The sequence below is a fragment of the Monodelphis domestica genome, chromosome 4 (genome assembly GCF_027887165.1).
Source record: "Monodelphis domestica isolate mMonDom1 chromosome 4, mMonDom1.pri, whole genome shotgun sequence".
In the NCBI taxonomy this organism is placed as follows: Eukaryota; Metazoa; Chordata; class Mammalia; order Didelphimorphia; family Didelphidae; genus Monodelphis; species Monodelphis domestica.
In genome coordinates this window covers 443,692,609-443,713,510 of record NC_077230.1, presented here as the reverse complement: position 1 = coordinate 443,713,510, position 20,902 = coordinate 443,692,609, and the positions used below count along the sequence as shown (strand labels likewise).

The window sequence follows — 20,902 nt, the reverse complement described above, 5'->3', positions numbered from 1 at the left end:
GAGTCTACATCCCCAATCCTATCTCCATTGACCCATGTGATCAAGCAGTTGTTTTTTCTTCTGTGTTTCTGCTCCCATGGTTCTTTCTCTGGATGGGGATAGTGTTCTTTCTCATAAGTCCCTCAGAATTGTCCTGGATCATTGCATTGCTGCTAGTAAATTCAATTGTGCCACATGGTATCTGTCTCTGTGTATAATGTGCTTCTGGTTCTGCTCCTTTCACTCTGCATCAATTCCTGGAGGTTGTTCCAGTTCACATGGAATCCCTCCAGTTCATCATTCCTTTGAGCACAATAGTATTCCATCACCAACATATACCACAGTATGTTCAGCCATTCTCCAATCAGAGGGCAGCCCCTTGTTTTTCAGTTTTGCCACCACAAAGAGCGCAGCTGTGAATATTCTTGAACAAGTCTTTTTCCTTATGATCTCTTTGGGCTACAAACCCAGCAGTGCTATGGCTGGATCAAAGGGCAGACAGTCTTTTATTGCCCTTTGGGCATAGTTCCAGATTGCCCTCCAGAATGGTTGGATCAGTTCACAACTCCACCAGCAATGAATTAATGTCCCCACTTTGCCACATCCCCTCCAGCATTCATTACTTTCCATAGATGTCATGTTAGCCAATCTGCTAGGTGTGAGGTGATACCTCAGAGTTGTTTTGATTTGCATCTCTCTGATTATAAGAGATTTAGGACACTTTTTCATGTGCTTATTAATAGTTTTGATTTCTTTATCTGAGAATTGCCTATTCATGTCTCTTGCCCATTTATCCATTGGGGAATGGCTTAATTAGAACTGTAAAACACTTTCCAATTCTATTCCATGATGATTGTCTTCATCCTTTGAGTCATGTGAAAGTGGGAAGGAGATGAGAATCTTGGTGGCATGGGGGCTGAGCCATTTTGGTAAAGTAATGAGATATTAAATTATGACCATCTTTATGCATACAACTATAGATTCAGTGAGATGAGAGACATCTTGGTCCGATTCCCAAGGCAGGCTGGGAGTGCTGTGGGGTCCAGGACAGTCTCTTCTCCCATGGGCAGTGAACATGGACTTGAAGCTGTGAGGACCCAAATGGGGACCTGCCTCACATACTTTAAGATACATGCAGGGAGCTGGAGCAGCTAAGAGCTCGGCTTGACCCCTGGTGGCACAGGCATGGCTTGCACTCGGAGGAGCTCTTCCATCCACTATCCTGACTATGGAAGGCAGTGATGCTATGGAGACTTACTATGACATTTTACACTTACAGGGAGCCTAAATCTGCCCAGATGCAACATCCCCCATGGCTCCCCAGGCCAAGCCAATTGTCTAACCCATCTTCAAAAACAAGCACATGATACTCAGGTTCTCGCTCAGTTTTCTCCTTTCCAAGATTAAAGGTTCCTTCTACGCAGGGAATCCCTCACTTTAGTCTTTGCATTCCTAGAATTTTTTCATCATAAGCGCTTTTGAAATGTTTTCTCAGCCAGAAATACTCTTAGATCCTATCACAAATCCCCCCACCCCTGTACTCTCTCCAGATTGTCTGAGAGAGAGAGTGCCTGGCTGCCTCCATCTTTCCATCCTGTTGCCTCATTACTCTTCCCTCTGTCTCTGGTTTACAAACCCAACAGATCTCAGAACAGGAAATAACCCCTGTGGGATCAGGTCTTATCCCCCGTGCCCTGGATGCCAAAGTGCTTTATAAATAGCATCTCATTCATCCCTCATGACAGCCCTGGGAGGTGACTTGTATACCCATTTTACAGATGAGGAAACAGAAGTTGACACATACCGAGGGACACAGAGCTAGGGAGTGTCTGAGGTCAGCCCTTCCTGACTCTAGTCTAGTACTCTGTATACTGTGGCTGCCACAAGGTCCAGGATAGGCCCTGGGAAACAGAGGCCTGTGGAGGTCAAGCCCCCAAATAGAGTTCATTCTCCCTCCTCTACATCCATCATTTTTTAAAGCCAGGAAGACATTTTACTAGGGGTTTTTAAAGTTATTTTTAAATAATATTTTAGTTTTCCCCTATTGCACATAAAAACAATTTTAACATTCATTTTTAAAAAGGTTTGAGTTCCAAACTCTCTGCCTTCTTCTGAGTCTTCCTCCCTGCCCTCCCCCCTCCCTGAGATGACAAGCAAGCTGATAGAGATTTTACATCCAACCTTTCCCTGCCTTCCCTGTTTCTGCCAAAGGCAACCCATCCTCTCCGTCTCCAATCTCTGTCATGGCACAGATACTTCATTTGGTATTCAGTTGGGTATGACTCATTGGGAGCCCCTTTGGGGTTTTCTTGGCCAACATACTGGAATGCTTTGCCATTTCCTTCTCTGGCTCATTTTACAGATGAGGAAACCGAGGCCAACAGTGTTGAGTAGCTTGCCTAAGGGTCACATGGGTCAGTGCCTGAGGCTGGATTTGAACTTGGGTCTTCCTAACCCTGTCTTGCTGCCTCAATCCATCATGGATTGTGGAGTAACTGCAGGAGACTCCTAATGATCTCTGCCTGCGGGCTCTTGCCTCTTTAACCTGTCCTGCGCCCATCATCAGGCTCCAGACTGGCATTTCCTGTTGTTTCTCATGCTTCCTCTCCTGGTTCCCCTACCCGACAGACACCCCATTCTCTCCCCTTCCTGCTTTTGGGACGGCTAATATTCTCCCTCCTCAGTTTAACCTCAAATCCCCAGCGCCCAGCCTCCTCTCTTGGGCCACCTCCACCACCCCCTCTTTCCCACCCGCATCCGGAAATCCTTTGCATCTCTTCTGTCCCGGATTTGTTTGGCTTCTCTTTCCCGATAGAAAGTAGCCCCCTGGAGGGCAGGAACTTTCCTTTCTGTTCTTGGATCTTCCGCCCCCGGAACAGGAGTGCTTTGTGTCTGTTGAGATGAACTTAATGAAGGTTACAGTTGGGTAAACTGAGTTTCGGAAAGGCGGTCACGCAGCGGGCTGGGCCCATGCCCCTGGGGGCACCCCTTTCTTCCTGTACATTTGCTTGCATGTTGGAGGGTGAAGATGTCACAGGAAAGATGGAAGGGGGGGGGGGTGAAGGCTAAGCAGAGGTTCCCTGCAGCTGGCTACTCCGGGGGTGGAACGACAAGCAGACCCTGCAGAGCCCCGGGGCAGCTCCAAAAATAACTGGGGGACCCCCGCGGTGGGCGGCACGAAAACGTACAGGAGAGCCGTGCCTGCCTAGGGAGCCAGGAAGGAGAGAAGGGTCTGGGAGTGGGGCACGGCGTGCCGCCCCGCGGCCCAGCGCCCGCTTGGACTGTTTCCGGGGCTTTCTAGGTCAAACCCAGCACCCCGGGGGGCCAGTGCAGAGACCCCCGAGTTAGGCTACAGGGCCCCTTCCTGGAGACGGAGCCCAACCCCCGATCGCGCCCTTGGGGACACGGAGGTCCGAAGAGGTATTCCCCGACACAAAGGCGAGAACTCAGCTTAGAACTCGGGGGCTGCCTCCGTCCCCCCAGAGCCTCGACATGGAACGCTGGAGCCCCCCCAAACCAGAACGCCAGGTCTCTCCGGGCCCGGGGAGAGTGCCGAAGCCGGCGGCTTCGTGGGCGGAGTCCGAGCAGACCGCGAGCAGCCTCAAACCCAAGGCTTCCAGGGGAGGGGCCTCTAGGACCCTGGCCCCGCCCCCTCCGAGCACCAGTCAGTTCGTGCCTTCTCTTTCCCGGGCCAGGTGGGAGGCGAGAAAGCCGGCTCCCTCCCTACGCCTGCCTGGTGGCCCCGGGCACCCAAGTCTAACGATCCATCCAAAACCTAGGTGGCCGCTCGGTCACCCAGCCTAGCCGCGGTCCTTCCGGGCCTGAGCCGAGCTTCTTCCGAGGTGAGCGGACCTTACCTTCAGCTGGGGGGGGGGGGGCATCTCTAAGCGCTCGAGGGGCACCTGGCCAACTTTCTCCGCCCTTCAGGTCACACACACACGAGCTCCGGAATGGATAATCTAAACGCTTAAGGATGACGCCGAGGCATCCTCGGTCCTCCTTGTGCTTGCTCTCGCTCGCGCGCGCACGACACACACACTCACACTTGTAGTCACAGGCGGAAATGGATCTCCAAGCCCTTCAGAAATATCCCCCTTCCCCTTTCTACTTTCCCCAAGCGTCTGAGTCTCCCGCCTCTTCCAACACTCTCCCGCATCTCAACTAGAGATCTCAAAGTATTAAGAGAAGAACACTGCCAAGCCCGTTATTCGTTACCGGGCGACTCCGTGGCTCTCTCCATTGCTGTCCCCGCGCACCTCCAACACGAGGTCCCAGCCCCTGAGTCTTCCCCCCATCGCCTTCACCCTACCCTAACCCCGCGTCACCGTGGGCCACCGAGAGCCTTGGTGCTCTCCTCTCCTGGTCGCTGCCCTTCCCCCCACTTCCTCAGGCGTCGCCTGTGACCCAGGAGGAAGCCACTGCACTTCCTGGGGTGGGGGTGGGGAGTCTGTGGATGCTCTGCCCCAAGGGGTCCCGCCAAAGCCCAGGTGCCAAGGGCAGAGAACCAGGGAAAACCCCTCGGAGGCTGAGCCCCAGAGACAGAGAGATCCTGGGACACGGTGGGGGTGGGGGGAGAGTCAGAGCGAGAGAAGGTATGCTGGGAAGGGCCAAGAGAGCAAGGCAAAGGGGGCAGAAAGACATACTGGGACTCTGAGGCAGGGAGACACCCCAGGTGTGGCCTCACTGTCCTCCTCTGACAGATGAGGGGCTCGAGTTCCATTTTCTCCAAGGTCCCTGCCAGCGAAGACATTCTGGCTTCCTCTCAGCCTCTGGGGAGGAGAAACGAACACAGAGGGAGAGAGAAAAGGCAGAGGGGCAGCCTAAGGGGCAGACTGAGCCAAAGCCAGCCTCCCAGGAGTCCATGAAGTCATCCAGGCTCTGTGAGGTAGAGCCTGGTCTGGCTTGGGCTAGGCTAAAGAGGAGATCTGGATGAAGGCAGAGCCCAAACAGGAGCTGCCCTGGACCCACAGACCATCCCTCTCTATATCTCCATATCCCCAGAGCCATGGAGAGGCAGGAGAGGTCCCTCCAGGACTTAGGGACGGCAGGGACCAGGGAATCAGAGGAGGCAGGGGAACCCCAGAGCTCTGAGGAGACCAGTGGTCCACTGGGGGTTGAGGAAATCAGGACCCCAGAGGGATTTGAGGAGACCAGAGGCCCACAGGAGAGTGAAGAGGAGTTCAGGGGCCCAGAAGAGACTGAGCTTAGGGACCCAGAGGGATCCAAGGAGATTAGGGGCCAAGGGGAGACTGAGGAGAACAGGGACCCAGAGGAGACTAAAGGGATCAGGAGCCCAGGGGACACTAAGGAGACCAGAGCTTCCAGGACCCTGAGGAGACCACAGGGGGTCAGGTGGCTAGATGAGATTTCAGATAAGAGGGAGACCTCAGGGGACATAGAAACTAAGGATCTAGAGGAGAATAAGGAGAACAGTAACCCAGAGGACACTAAGAACACCAGGGACCCAGAAAGATCTGAGGCCAGGCCAGAGGAGACTGAGATCAGGGATCCAGGGGGATCTGAGGGGACCAGGGGTTTAGTTTTAAAGATAAGCTCAGTGACAATTGGAGAGAGCAGAGAACCTGGAGAGACTGAGAAGACCAGGACCCAAGACAGTTCTCAGGAGCCTGAGATCAAAGATGCAGTGCCTTCTGAGAAAACCAACAGTTCTAGAAGGGCTGAGAAGACCAGCACTCGATTCAGTTATCTGGACATTAGGGGCTCCAAGGAAACTAGGGGTTCAGAGAGGTCTAAGGAGACCAGGCACCTAGAGGAGGTGTGTGTGTGTTGGGCTGGGGAAGCTGGGAGGGGTCAGGGCCTAGAGGTGCTTCCTCTTTTAGAGCTTTCTTTGTGGAACATGGCCCCCCTCAGTTTGTCCCCTCTTTATTTCCCTCTCTCCTTTTCACATTAAGCACCTACTGTTTACAAGGCCCTGAGCTTGAAAGTAATGCAGTCCTTGCTCTCAAAGAGCTTACAATCTAAAGAGAGAAGCAAGATGGATTGACAGAAAACTATGTGGCAAGGATAGGCTAAAGCTAAGACTCTGGAACAGTCTGAAGAGATAGAGGTCCCTTGGGCTTCAGGAGAAAGCTGTGCTGGAGTTGGAAGTTTGAAGAAAGGTCACAGCATTGAAGGATCACAGATTGAGAACTGGAAGAGGTCACCAAACCCAAGTTTCTCGGTTTACAAAATAGCAACTGAGGTCTTGACTCACCCAGGGTCACACCAGTAGCAAGTACCGGATGTGGGATTTGAACCCAGGCCCTCATAACACTCTTCTTTCTGAACTACTCCCCTCTAGAGGTGAGGTTCCAGAAAGTAGAGAGAATTTTAAATGTATGGGAATCCATTAAGATGGAGATTCCTTCCATTGATCAGAGAGCTAAGAGGCTATAACCATAAGGTAGTCTTCCTCCATCTCTCTTGGAAGGAAGCTGTTTGTTCCAGACCTGAATATGGGAGCAGAAGAAAGGAAAGACCAGAAAACAGGAAGGAAGTTCCCTTATATTGGCTGGAGTATGTTATTTTTGTCATACTTGACTCTTCATGGCCTCATTCGGTATCTTCTTGGCAAAGTGGCTTGGAGTGCCATTTCCTGGCAATTCCTTGCCAGCTCATTTGACATATAAGGAAACTGAGGCAAACTAGATTAAGTGATTTGCCCAGGGTCACACAGCTAGGCAGCATCTGAGTCCAGATTTGAACTCAGAGAGATGAGTCTTCCTGACTCCAGGCCCAGAGCTCCTCTATCCACTTCAGCACCTTGGCTAGAGTCTGGGGAGGATGGGGTAGTGAGACCTAACTTCAGAAAGGGAGCTTGGGAGATAAAAGTATCCTGCCGGCAGGGAAGAGCCATGGAAGGCCTTAGAGCAGAGTAGAGCCTTAGGAAGATCCCTAGCTAGGGCAGTGTGTAAATAATAAATGGAAGGCACAGGGAGAGCCTGGAGGCAGGTAGACCAGTTAGATGTCTATTCTTTGGTGTTGCTTTTTTTGAGTGGATTCCCTGAGTTGCTTTCAAGCTCATTTCCAATAGGAGCTCTTTCCCAGTCCCCTAAATTGCCAGCCCCTCTGACCCCTACCCCATTTACTCTGTACTTTGTGTGTTGTGTGCCCCTAATGATAGAATGAAAACTCCCTGAGGGCAAGGACTGGCCAGATTGCAGCCCCTGAGCCATGTTAGGCATTTAAATAAATGATGGGATAGTCCAAGAGAGAAGCTGGAAAGGGCTGAATCCCAAAGGAGTGCCCCAGTGGGATTAGAGAAACGGGGGTGGGGGGCAGGCTGCAAAAGATGTCTTTACTGCTGTACACTCCATTGGCCGATCTGTTCTCTCTTGTTTTTTGTTTTTAATTAAAACCCTCACCTTCCATCTTGGAATCAATACTGTGTATTGGCTCCAAGGCAGAAGAGTGATAAGGGCTAGGCAATGGGGGTCAAGTGACTGGCCCAGGGTCACCCAGCTGGGAAGTGTCTGAAACCAGATTTGAACCTAGGCCTGGCTCTCTTGTTGATGAAGAAGTGATATCCAGATGAGAACTGATTGGATCTGGAGCCCATTGGGTTTCAGGGAACAAGAATCACACCAGAGCTGCCAGCCTGAGTGGCTATGGGACATGTTGGTACCCTTGGCTGAAACTGGGAAGGGAGGAGGGTTGGCTTGAGAGCCCCAGGAATGCCTCTGGCCTGGGACTTGAAGTTCCAGCCTTGGCTATCTGTGTGTATGGGAACCTCTGAGCCTCTGCATCTCCTGATTCCTTGTCTCTACAGCCCCAGGTTAAGATCATGGCGGAGAAGGGCTGCCTGAGCCTCATCAAATATTTCCTCTTTGTCTTCAACATCTTCTTCTTCGTGAGTTGCCCCTGCCCTAAGCCCTGAGCGTCCCCCCTCCTCCAGAATCCATCTTGGGCCTGGCTGCCCACTCAGCCCTCCCTGCCCCCTCAGGTCCTGCCTGCCCTAAGCCCTGAGCACCCCCCTCCCCCGTCCTCCCGGATCCATCTTGGTCCTGGCTGCCCACTCAGCCCTCCCTGCCCCCTCAGGTCCTGCCTGCCCTAAGCCCTGAGCACCCCCCTCCCCCGTCCTCCCGGATCCATCTTGGGCCTGGCTGCCCACTCAGCCCTCCCTGCCCCCTCAGGTCCTGGGCAGCCTCATATTCTGCTTCGGTCTGTGGATCCTCGTGGACAAGAACAGCTTTGCCTCCTTCCTGGGTAAGAGATTTTCTACCTCAACCCTAGCTGTCCCTCGCCCTCCCCCAGGGATGCCTTCACCTGGACCTTGGGAGGCAGCGTGGTGGTGGAGGCCATCCTAGCTCGACCCAAGCAGCTTCCTTTTGACTTTGGCCAAGACGCTTTCCCTTTCTGAGTCTTACTTTCCCCATTTGTCAAAAGACGGGGTGGGATTCCAGGATCTCTGAAGTCCTCCGGGGCTCTATAGCGCCCCCTTCCCGCGCCGCATCTTCTCGAAGTCCCCCTCCCTCTGCTCTCTGGGTGTCTGCAGGCATGTCCTTTACACCGCTGAAAGTGTGGTCCTATGCCATGGCCATCTCTGGGATCTTCACGGGCATCCTGTCTTTCCTCGGCTGCCTTGGCGCCCTCAAGGAGATCCGCTGCCTCCTTGGCCTCGTGAGTGGCCCTCAATGCTTCCTGGTACCCCGCAAGCGTGGAGATGCCCCCAACGTCCTCCGAGACCCTCCCCCGCGGCCTTCTGTTTCCCAAGGGTCCGTCCACCCTCCAGAGCAGCTCCAAGGGCTGTCCCGCTCCTCCCCCACCCCGCTCCCCCTGAGCCCCGGATGCAGGTCCTAACCGTACCCCTCTCCTCAGTACTTTGGTCTTCTGCTGTTGCTGTTTACCGCCCAGATCACAATAGGAGTCCTCATCTACACCCAGCATGGCTCCGTGAGTGAGACCTTCCGCGGCGGAGCAAGAGCCAGGGGGGAGACTGAGGCTGAGACACCTGCCAGGAACAAGGCAGAAGGAGGGGGCTGGGCCGGGGCTGGCCGAAAGAGGAGGACGGGGGAGGAGCCGAGAGAGCCACAAAGAGAAGTGGGAGGGAGCCCGAGAGCCTAGCCGAAGGGGCGGTGGGCGCGCGAGAAGGCCGTGCTGGGATGAAGCCCGGGAAGGTGGGAGATGGGAATCCCGAGGCTAGACTGCAGAGGCAGGCCGGGGCGGGGCACAGGGAGCCTGGGGAAGAGAGAGAGGAGAAAGGAGGAGCCGAGAAGCCGGCTTACGTCTCCCTCTCGCCCCTTCTCCCCGCCAGCTGGAACGGAAGGTGAAGCTTATCGTCCTGGACGTTATCGAGAACTACCACAAGTACCCAGACGCGTACAGCACGGCTGAGAACTGGGATTTTGTGCAGTTCCAGGTGGGAGTCCTGGCCCTGGCGACCCCCCGCCGCCCTCTCTCTCCCTGTGACCCCGAGGGCGAGGGTCCTCTGTGCCCGCCAGGAGCAGCCCCCGCCTGTGCGTGAGCACCTGCCTCCCGCTGACCCGGCCCCTCTGTCACCAGCTCCGCTGCTGCGGCTGGGACTCTCCCCAGGACTGGTGGCTGGCGTCCTCCCTTCGGCCTAATGGCTCGGCCCCCAGCGGCGGGGAAAGAGCCTTCACCTCCTCCCCCACCACCCGGAGCAGCAGCTTGATGTCCCCGAACAGCAGCTTGATGTCCCCGAGCAGCCAAACGCTGGGGCCGGTTCCGCGAGTGCCCTGCTCCTGCCAGAACACATCGGTGATCATGGGCGCCCCCCCGAGCCCTGCGGAGGTCTCCAAAGTCAGCCAGCCTGCCCCTGGGCCTGGGGCCAAGGCCAGCAGGGTCCTGCCGGGTCCCGGCGTCCCCGGGACCGCTACCCGACTGCACTCGGGCGAGCTGTGCTCCTTGCCAGCAGATAGCTCGGTTTACCAGGAGGTGGGTTTCGGGGACGGTCCCGCAGGGCGGAGAGGACACGGGGGAAGGGTCTGGGGGGGGACCCTGGAGGAGCTCTGGGGCGAGGGTAGATCTAACCCGAGCCCCGCCACTACAGGGCTGCTCTCGAAGCCTCTACACGTGGCTGCACAACAACCTCATCTCCATCGTGGGCATCAGCCTGGGCCTGGGGCTGCTCGAGGTGAGGACCCTGTCCCCCGCCAGGAGGGCCCTTCTGGGGCCGTTTGCCCCTCCGGAGCCTGGAGCGCCGCTCCTCCCTCTCCCCCGTCTGTCCTTTCCTTTTCCAAAAATGCCGAGGCCAAGCCACCTGTCATGGGTGGGGCGGACCTTGGCACCAGGTCCTCTTCTCGCTCCTCCCAGATTCTGCACTAAAACCCGCCCATCACGGATTCGCCCTGATCGCGCGCCCTCTCCACTCCTCTGATTAGCTGAGAGGTGGGAAGCTCATACTATCCCATTGGCTGAGGCCCTTCATAGTCTAGCCTGGCGTAGTCTCCGTTAGATGAGGCCAATTGACCAAAGATGGGGAGGCGGAGTAGGTTCTATCTCAGTTGGCCGCAGTAGTCAGATGAATCCCGAACGAGACGATGGTGAGAAATGGAAAGGAACCCTCCGCAGCTTGGCTACTGCGGGAGGGGACCCATCCCAACCTTTCCCTCGGATTGCTATCGAAGTAATCAGAAGAGGCTGGGAAAAGAAGTACGTGTGAGAGAGCGTGTCTGTGTCTGTGTCTATGTCTGTGCGTGTGTCTTTTATCCGACCGGTCAGGGCAGAAAGAGACCCTCCCACAGCTGGGCCTAGGAGGGGGCAGGAAGACGCTCTTCTCGCCTGTGCGAGATGTGTTCTGGCACAAGTCTAGAGGGTGAGCAGGCCCAGGGGCCCGCCCGGCTGATGCGCATGTCCCCTTGCAGGTGGTGGCGTTGGGGCTGACGCTGGCGCTGCTGCCATACGCCAGGGGCTGGGACACCGGGCGCCAGGGGATGGAGGGCGAGTCATCTACTGCAGGGGAGGGCGGGAACAACGGGACAGGGGCGACCTTGCCCACCTGGTGCACAGCCAACAGGTGCCCTTCGTGGGGAGCCCCAGTGCCGAGTCGCCTACCCACCGTGATGGGGCGCTGGCTGCCACGGGAGCGTCGGACCTCGCGGCAGTCGTTTATCTCGTCCGTGTGCAGGCTAGGGCCCCAGGGCCCTGAATAAAGGATTGGCTCAGACCCAGGACCGGCGATGCCCTGCTTCTGTACCCGCCGGCCCTGACTCTGGCCTCTCCCCCTGCGTCTGTGCCCCGATCGGCGAGCCCTGACCCCACACCCACCCTTATCCTTAGCCCATTGCCGACTCCCTTTCTGACCCACTCGTGTCTCCTTCCTCTCTCCCTAGCTCGGGGTCATGTCGCTCTCGATGTTTCTCTGCAGGAACCTGGATCACGTCTACAACAAGCTCTCGCGATACTCTTAGACAGCTCCTACCCCACCTGAGACCCCAACTCCTGCCCCCAGGACCTTCTCCTCTTACCTGATATAGCCACATCCTGTTTCCCATATAGCTCTCCTCCAGCGGACCCTGGAGACCTGCCCCAAAGCTCCTTCTCCCCAGAGAAATCTAGGCTTCTTGTTCTCCCAGCTCCCTTTCAGACAGGGACCCTGGCACCTTGTTTCCCAACATCCCTCTCCCTTCTTGGGCCAACCAGGTCCTTTCCCTGAGCACCTAGAACGCTCCCTAGGGACCCAGTAATATTCTGTCCCCCACCTTCCCTGTCTTCCAACGCATCCTCCAGAGCATGCTGTCTTTGAGTACCTTCCCCCAGCATTCTGCCCCCAACAGGAATAGGAGGGGGTGACTAACGGGTCCCTACTCTAAATCGTAAGTCTCTTGTACTCCGTTCTGGTTTCTTCCCACCCAGCATCTTCTTTACTGCTGAGTCTGAGCCCCAGAACTCTCTTCTGTGCCACCCTCTCCACTTAGCATCCCAACCCCTTCTCCTGTCTTCCCCAGGGACTTTAGCGGCCACCACAGCGGGATCCACCTCCCCTCACACTCATGACTTCTTGCTGTGGACTACTAGATTCTCTACTTCCTGGAGGTCTCAACGTTCTGGCCAGGCTCCCCTTTTCTCTTCCTTTCCTGGGGAATGTGGCTTCTTATCCCCCAGTCTTTCCTCCTCTACTCTGAGATCCTGGCATCCTATTCTCTAGCTCCTTTTCTCTTTATCTCCTCCACCCCTTGGCTGTGTCCTGTTGTCTCCCTTTCCCTCTCAGGGACCCCATTATTCTGTCACCTAGATATGGACCCTCTTCTCCCTCCACTCCCAGTGGCCTGTCCTCCTGGTGATTCCAGCATCCTCCCACGCAGCCCATTTTCTTTGCTTTTCCGTTATCTTGCTTTTCAAATCTCTTTCTGTCCTTGAGCTCTGGGTAAGAAATAAAAATCATTAAATTTGCTGGTAAAATTGACTTCGTCGAAGTAGTAATTGATTGGGTCCTGGTTGTCCCTAGAAGTTCCCTGGCCATTCGTCCTTTACCAAGGGCTTCTCGTCCCAAGTTTCCAATGCCAATGAAAGATCAAGGAGAGGAAGGTAGCCTGGGGTTGGTCATTTGTAGGTGAAAAACCAAGATGAGCTAGAACCAGCATCAGGGCAAAGACTGATCGCTTGAGATTGACCAAGAATACATGTAAAGTCTTCTACTTGCATTTAAAAAATAAACATCATAAAGGATAAGATGGGAGGGGAATTAGACCAAAATGTTCCAAAATAATCTGGGACTGTCAGTCTGAAATGGGTCAACAGTGTGGTATTGTCACCTAGAAAGTGGAAACAATCTCAGGACGTAGGACAGAAATCTCCCTGATACCTCAAGAAAAAGGAGGCACTGAAGATGGAGCAACCAAAATGGAACCCACAGAAACCCCACGATAGTACATCAGATGATTGCCAGTGTCCCCTTTTATGCCTGTAGGGGAAAGGAGAAGATACCTGGTATCTAAAGAACATTCTCATGGGGGGAGAGCAGAGGAAAGTTTGTGGGTTTTGTCTGAGCGGAAATTTATGCCCTAGGAACCTACCTTTTCAAAAAAAAAAAAAAGTACTTTCCACATCTTTGTAACACCTCAGGAGAGGAGGTGTATGATTATCCCCCAGGGCCCAGCAGCACCTGGATTGTTCAGGGATGGAGTTACAGAACCAGAGGGTGAATAACCTGATCTGATAGGAGTTTGGGGTGATTATAGTAAGGTCAGAGGATGGGACTGGACTCGGAGTGAATCCCACAACAGGACACTGTTTCTTTGCTCCCTTCATTAATTGAGATTTCTATGAGATAACAGAAAAAAACATAAGATAGTACCTTTCTCCACCCCCTTGTTTCTAGGCTTTTTACCCATATGTACAGATTGCCTCCTCTGGCTAGGATGTAAGCATCTTGATACAGGTGACTGACTGGTTGTGCTTTTTATCCCCAATGTCTAGCATCTAGGATGAGATTGATAAATACTTGTTGGATGATTGATGGGAAATTTCTAAGTGCACTGATAGAAATGTAAAGGGAGGAGTTCAGCCTTCATGTTCCAGAAATTCTGCCTTCATAAAACATAGAGGGACAATGCAATGACCCAGGATGATCCTGAGGGACTTTGAGAAAGAATGCTCTCCACACCACACCCAGAGAAAGAACTGTGGGAGCGGACATGAAGAAGAAAAACATCTGATCGACCACGTGGTTGGATGGGGATAGGATTCGAGTTTTAATGTTAAAAGGTCACTCTACTGCAAATATGAATAACACGGAAATAGGTCTTGAGCAATGATACCTGTGTAACCCTGGGGAATTGCTTCTCAGATCCAGAAGCAGGGAAGGGAAGAGGAGTTCATGAATCATGTAATTGTGGAAAAAAATATTCTAAATAAATTTAAAAAAAGAGGGAACAGAAAAGGGAACAGCCAATCAATTTCAGAAAATTCAGAATAGCCTAGAATTGGACAAGACAAAGGAAAGCTTCTTGGGGAAAAGGGTAAAGCAGAAGAATACTGGACATGTGACTCTGACTTCAGGCTTGTAACTTTTTTGTAAGACTCTCCTCATTGGGGAAAAGAATGATGACATAACAGTGGGAATCTGCCTAAGAGGCAGGCTTGGGACAGCAACCTGGGAGAAGAGATTTATCCTTCTACTTTCCTCCTTCAAGAAAGGCCACACCTGATTCCAGGCTCTCCTTGGGGACAAACTGAGGAGTAAGAAAAATTTGGAAAGGGTTAGACATAGAGGGCAAATGTGATTCCTTAACCTGGTCCTGATTCCCAGGGTGGAGACTGGACAATTCTTTAGTGAATGAGATGAGGGACCCTCTTGGTTGAACTGTGATATCCCATTCTCCTCAAGAGAGTTTCACCACTTTATATTTTCTGGTGTTTTCTAACCTACTTAACTTCTCCGATAACCACTTGCTTTCTGCTTGGATAAAAGGGTTTGCTTGTCCTTTCCTGCTTCTAGCTATCTTAGGTAATGAAACTATCAACTCTTTCAAAGTTGGCCATTCTAAATTAAAACCAACCAGCCAGCCCTTACCTTCTGTCTAAGAATGGATGCTAAATATTTTTTAAACCCTTACCTTCCATCTTGGAGTCAATACTGTGTCTTGGCTCCAAGGCAGAAGAGTGGTAAGGGCTAGGCAATGGGGGTCAAGTGACTTGTCCAGGGTCACACAACTGGGAAGTGTCTGAAGTCAGATATGAACCCAGGACCTCCCATCTCTGGGCCTGGCTCTCAATCCACTGAGCTACCCAACTGCCCCCTGGATGCTAAATATTGATTCCAAGGCAGAAGAGCCTTGAGGGACCATCTCCAGGTCTGGCTCTAGCCATTGAGCAACCCAGCTGCCCCACTCCATGCCCCCATTCCAATTTGGAATAGCTCTAATTTTTCTAAAGGTTATTTTAAAAAATGGATATCAAGCCTATATTTTCCCTTTTGCTACATCTGCCTGTTGCTTCTAATTCTGCTATCTTGGTCAAAGAGAAGTCTCATCCCTCTTGAACATGACCCCCTTCTTCCCAGTCTTCTCTTCTCTAGGCTCAACATCCCCGGTTCTCAAATGATAAGGATTAAGGGCTCTTCATCATCCTGATTGCCTTCTTCTGCATGTCCACCGGCTTCCCAATATATCCTAAACTGCAGGGCTCAAAACTGAACATAAAACTGCTGAGGTAGTCTGATCAGAGCAGAGGACAAACAGGCTTCTACTTCCCCATTCCTGTAAGCAGCCCAAGATGCATTCACTTTTTTGGTTGCCACATCCCTGGATTTGTGGTCCGTAAGAATGCCAAGAAGCTTTTAAGCTTCTAAAGATATCTCCCCCACGCTGCTGCGTTGGTGAAACTGATCTTTGAACCAGTGTTTGGTTTTCCCCTTATCCCTATTGATTTTCTTATTTGATTCAGCCCAATGAATAATATATGAAATCAATGAACAAAAATGCATTCACTTAGTGCTTTCTATGTTTCAAGGTCTGGGCTAAGCACCAGAGATACAGGAGAGAATCAAGATAGTGCCAGCCCTCAAGAAGCTTCCATTTTATCATTTGTCATTTTCTCTGCCTGAATAGGCTCCGTAAACAATGAAAACAGGGGAAGCACCAGAGAAGGACTCGATGGCAAAGTGGATTGGTTCCAAAATCTCTGGCAGGATCTGGCCAGCCTCTCAGCTGCCTTTTTTCCCCCAGATTACATGTCAATATGACTTTTTAAAATTCTTACCTTCTGTCTTAGAATCCATACCATGCACTGGTTCCAAGGCTGAAGAGTGGTAAGGGCTAGGCAAAGCAGATTAAGTGACATGCCCAGGATCACCCAGCTGAGAAGTGCCTGAGGCCAGATTTGAACCTAGGACCTTCTTTCTCTAGGTCTGACTCTTAATCCACTGAGCCACCTATCTGCTCCTTGTTATTTTTAATAATTTTTGTGATCCATGTTCTCTCCTCTCCTACCCCACCTCCAGAAGGCTGATAGTATAATATAGGCTGTACATATATTATCATACAATATGTGTTTCTGTGTTCATCACGTTGTAAAACAAGACCCATATTGCTTACATTTAAAAAAATGTAAAGAGGAAATAAAGTGAAGAATGGCATGCTTCAATCTGCATTCAGACTCCATCACTTTTTTTCTATGGTGGTGGAGAGCCTTTTTCATCTTGAGTTCCTTGGAGCTGTCCTGGATCCTTACCTTGTTGATACTAGTTAAGTCACTGGTAGTTGAACATCATACATGATTGGTGTTACTGCAAACACCATTCTTCCTGCTCAGTTACCCTTCTAAGAGACCAAGGTTCATCCCTCTGCCTTTCACAGATCACCTAAGCTCACTGATGTGTCAAACCCATGTATGTGTGTGTGTGTGTGTGTATGTATGTAGCACAGGGCATCAGCATACCCAATCGTGTTCCCTAACTGTTCATTCATATTAAACTTAGGTTCCTTGTGCTGCTGCATAGCTCTGGCAGGCAGCATCCATCTCAGGCTGGGTCAGATCAGTAGGTTGTTAGTTCCTCAAAGCCCAGGAACTTCTCAGACACAGACCACTTTAAAGCCAGTCTCTCTAGTTCATATGTGGGATATTGTCTCAGTGTCCTCTTCTGGCAAATCCAGTAGGTTTCCAGTGGCTCCTGCTCTCCAAAGCCTTCCAGGCTAGCATTAGCCTGAGACCCAAAGGGGTCGTCTAAGCCTATGCTGGAGTATACATGCTCTTCCCATTCCACCAGCCTCCAGGGCTGCCTGAAAGTACCGACCAGGTTGCTGTTTCTGCTTCTTATCCTTCTCCATTATATGCCCAGTAAATGGGGCGAACGGGGTATAGAGGGAGGACTAGGATGTCAAAGCTTGTGGAGCCCTTCATGACTCTCACCTGGGGCTCATGGATGCACATCTAGGAAACTATCTAGGCAGATGAACTAAACCAGGTTGAGGGTAACCAACCGATGGCCTCAAAGCTATCGTGAGTTGGGGGGATGTCCGCCTCAAGAATGTGAAGACTTTCCCAGGTATGATGGGCCAATAATTTGTTCCAGCAGCCTCGGAGGTCTGGTGGTGCACTTAGACCTTGGTCAGCATTGAAGAGGCCAAGGTCATCCGCGGCATCCCGGGATATCTCTGGTCACCTTTTTTGTATCCAGAGATATTTCATTTCCCCAACTATGTGATCAATTTTCAGCGTGTTTTCTGAACTTAGAAGATCCAAATTGCCTCTGACATTCCCTTCCCTCCCTGTAAGCCTTACCTGACAAATGATTCAAGGGTCCCCAGGAAGGGACAGGGGAAATGAAAGAAAATAAGAGAGAATAAAGCGGGGGTTGGAGAGAGAGAAAGCTGGTAACTATCAAGGCAAATGTATTGAAAGCTACATCGGTTTTTATAGGGGGAGAAAGGAAGCCAGGGATTTTGCACAAGATTCAACTTACATAATGAAGTTAAATGATTGATAAAGTGGCAAGATGTAATCTAGTTTACCTCAAGTCTACACAGTGATTTCTGTAGATCATAAGACAACATGTAATCTCGTAATGTCCATTCCCAAGGAAATACATACATCAGCGATTTTGTAGGAACATTTAGTGATTGGGTTTGAGAAAAGAGGGGGGATCTTGAGGCTGTGGGGCTTTTCAGCTTTGCTGAATGGAGTTTCAGGCTTTGCCTTTCATGGCCCTAGAGCTTTGCTAGATGGGGTTTCAGGTTTTGGTCCCCACACCTCCCTCCTCTTGGAGATGGCAAGCAACTTGATCTGAGTCATGCATGTATTTTCACGCAAAACATACTGCCATATTGGTCATTGTCATTAGAGAATACTCACACAAAACCAAAATGCCCCAAATAACTAATGTGAAAAGTAGTATGGTTTGATCTGCATCCAACTCTCTCTGGAAGTGGACAGCATTCTCCATCATAAGTCCCTCAGGATTGTCCTGGATCATTGTATTGCTGAGAGTAGCTGAGTCTTTCACAGTTGATCATTTGACAATATTATCATTACTGTGTACCATGTTCTCCTGGTTCTGCCTATTTCATTCCCCACCAGTTCATGTAGGTCTTTATAGCTTTTTCTGAAATCATCCTGTTCATCATTTCTTATAATACAATAGTATTCTACCCCCATCGTATACCACAATTTGTTCAACCATTCCTCAATTGATGGACATCCCTTTAATTTCCTGTTCTTTGTCACCACAAAAAAGGGCTGCTATAAATATTTTTATACACGTAGGTCCTTTTCCATTTTTTAATGATTTTTAGGAAGATACAGACCCAGTAGTGGTATTACTGGATCAAAAGGTAGGCACAATTTTCTAGTCTTTTGTGCATAATTCCAAATTGCCTTCTAGAATGATTGGATCAATTCACAACTCCACCAACAATGCATTAGTGTCCCAATTTTGCCACATCTCTTCCAACATTTATCACTTTCCTTTAGTATTAGCCAATCTGATAGCAGTGAGGTGGTTCATTAGCATTGTTTTAATTTGCATTTCTCCAATCAAGAGGGATTTAGAACATTTCTTCATCTGAAAATTGCTTGTTTGTACCCTTTGAGCATTTACCAATTGAGGAATGGCTCAGATTCTTATACGTTTGACTCAGCTCTCTGTAAATCTGATAAATTAGACCTTTATCATAAACATGTTATAAAAAATTTCCCCAAGTTATTGTTCCCCTTCTAATCTTGGTTACATTAGTTTTGTTTGTTCAAAAGCTTTTTAACTTAATAGAATCAAAATTATTCATTTTGCATCTTACAATGCTCTCTATCTCTTGTTGGGTGATAAGTTCTTCCTTTCTCCAAAGATCTGCCAGGCAAACTATTGCATATTCCCCCAATTTCTTTATGGGATCATCCTTTATGTCTAAATCTGATACCCATTTTGACTGTGTCTTGGTAGAGGGTGTGAGCTATTGGCCTACACCCAGTTTCTGCCATACTGTTTCCCAATTTCCCAGCAGTTTTGGTTGGGAGCGCGTTCGTACCCTCAGAGCTGGGGTCTTTGGGTTTCTCAAACACCAGGCTGTTAAAGTCATCTCCCTCTAATCTGGTCCATGGATCCACCAATCTCTTTCTTAGCCAGTAGCAGACTGCGCTGGTGACTACTGCTTTATAGTACAGTTGGAGATGAAAGAGTGCGTCTGAGGACTTTGTGCAACCGTGCCTCCCTGAAATCAAAAGTCATCACCCATCTTCGTGATGTCATTGGTCCTCTGAAAACGAAGGACGACTAATAACAACTCTGTGCCCCATGAAGGAGAGCTCTTCCTGAGACGTAGGGGCCATCACAAGCTTTGGCCCACAGCCTCCCCAAAAACTCAAAAAGGAACAAAGAAACAGACGTTCTGGTGGTATTAGAAATTCTCTGGCCAGGGCCAGCCCAGGGAAGCTCCCCTCTTTTGGAAGTCCAAGTACCCCCAGTCTCAAAATGGAAAGGCCTTTAGAGGCCACTGAGTCCAACCCCCAGATTTTAAGGATAATGAAACAGATACCTAATGAGGTGAAGTGACTAACCCAAGTCCAACTTCAGAGGCAGGATTTGAACCAGGTCCTCTGACTCCAACAGATCCAATTCTCTTTCCTCTGAGGCACACCCTCTCAGTTCTGAAACCTCAGGCGGCCCATGCTCTAATAGAGGCTTGGTTGAAAAGGCACTGGTCGATGAGCAGCTTTGGACAAGCTGGATGGTCAACCTTTGCACCACTGTCAGAGTCTTTCCCATAAAATCCAGACATACCAACGTCCCCTCTAAGTAATTTGTGTCACCTGAAGTGATGACTCACAAGTGTTGGTCCAGTCTACCTGAAGACTTAATTGATCCAACGAGCTAGGACTTGAACCCCTGGCATGGCGTCCAGGTCTGCTGGGCCATATTCAGAGAAAGGGACCATACTTAAGCTTTGCCAGGATACCAAAGGGATCTAGGACCAAATGGAGATTAAGAACCCTTGATAAAGGCCTTCAAAGAAAAGGTAAATCCAGCCATGCTCAGTTTATAATGAACTGGATTAGAATGAGCTTTGGGCATCGGACACCACCTGACAACAAACCAAATATGCCACTTTGTTGTGGGTATTTGAACCCAGCCCTGGGAGGTGATTGATTCTGCCAGTGTGATCTCTAGGTAACACATGAAAAGTGGAGTAGCTATAGTTGACACAATGGATGGACCTGGGTTCGAATTGGGCCTCAGACATTTCCCAGGCATATGACCCTGGGCAAATCATTTAACCCCATTTGCTCAGCCCTTGCCCTTTTGTCTTAAAGTTGTTACTAAGGATTTTTTAAAGTGTTGAATATAACACCAAAAGCCTTTTGCAGAATCCTGCTCCCCCTTAATGTTAGCGCCTTTCCTCCAAGTTATACTGTATAGATCTTGTTTGTACAGTTAATAATAGCTAACATTTAGATGGTACCTGTGATGTGCCAGGTACTGTGCTAAGGGCTTTACAAATATTACCTCATTCAATCTTCACAACAGCCCAGTGACAACCTCTAAGGTGTTGTTCAGTCACTTTTTAGTCGCGTCCAACTTTCCACGCCTCCATCTGAGGTTTTCTTGGCAGAGATATTGGAAGGGTTGGCCATTTCCTCTCTTTCTTTCCTTTCTACTGTGAATTTCAAAACTACTCACCCCTATTCAGACCATTCTTTAGAAGATAGGATTTAGCTATTTCCTGATCAATAGCAATAGAGATACTTGGTACTTAGAGATTTCAATATCACACTACTCTGCCTTTCCAGTAACAAACTCTGAGGGGTGAGAGGTGCCCACAGAGAGTGCTTTGCATGCCGTCTTTGGCACCTGTTCTGTAGGTTCACCATCACTGGTATAGCTGCTCTGAAGATGTTGCCTCAGCTGAGGACTATAGTATAGAGGAGACACAGTAAGAGGCTAGGAAACAGCATGAAACTGCCATAGTCTCTTTTTCAGGGAGAGCCTTCCTAACCACAGCATTCTCGGTGGATGTTGGACAGTATTAGGTGA

The 20,902-nt window shown here is 50.5% G+C and overlaps 1 protein-coding gene across 3 annotated transcripts; it reads left to right on the top strand.

Moving 5' to 3' along the window:
• The first annotated feature begins 3,947 nt into the window (after positions 1-3,947).
• CD37 (CD37 molecule) lies at positions 3,948-12,343 on the top strand. Of its 3 annotated transcripts, none has more exons than XM_056796724.1 (9): positions 3,948-5,755; positions 7,748-7,828; positions 8,112-8,184; positions 8,474-8,598; positions 8,833-8,871; positions 9,233-9,337; positions 9,481-9,873; positions 9,989-10,072; positions 10,803-11,264. In XM_056796724.1, exons 1-9 carry the CDS (start codon positions 4,985-4,987, stop codon positions 11,088-11,090), a joined length of 1,959 nt encoding a protein of 652 aa, XP_056652702.1. In that variant the 5' UTR covers positions 3,948-4,984; the 3' UTR covers positions 11,091-11,264. The 3 variants fall into 3 exon arrangements, with proteins under 3 accessions (XP_056652702.1, XP_056652701.1, XP_016277942.2); XM_056796723.1 differs by having other exon boundaries at positions 3,965-5,755; positions 8,797-8,871; XM_016422456.2 differs by lacking the exon at positions 10,803-11,264 and adding an exon at positions 11,271-12,343 and having other exon boundaries at positions 4,596-5,755; positions 8,797-8,871.
• The last annotated feature ends 8,559 nt before the right edge of the window (positions 12,344-20,902 follow it).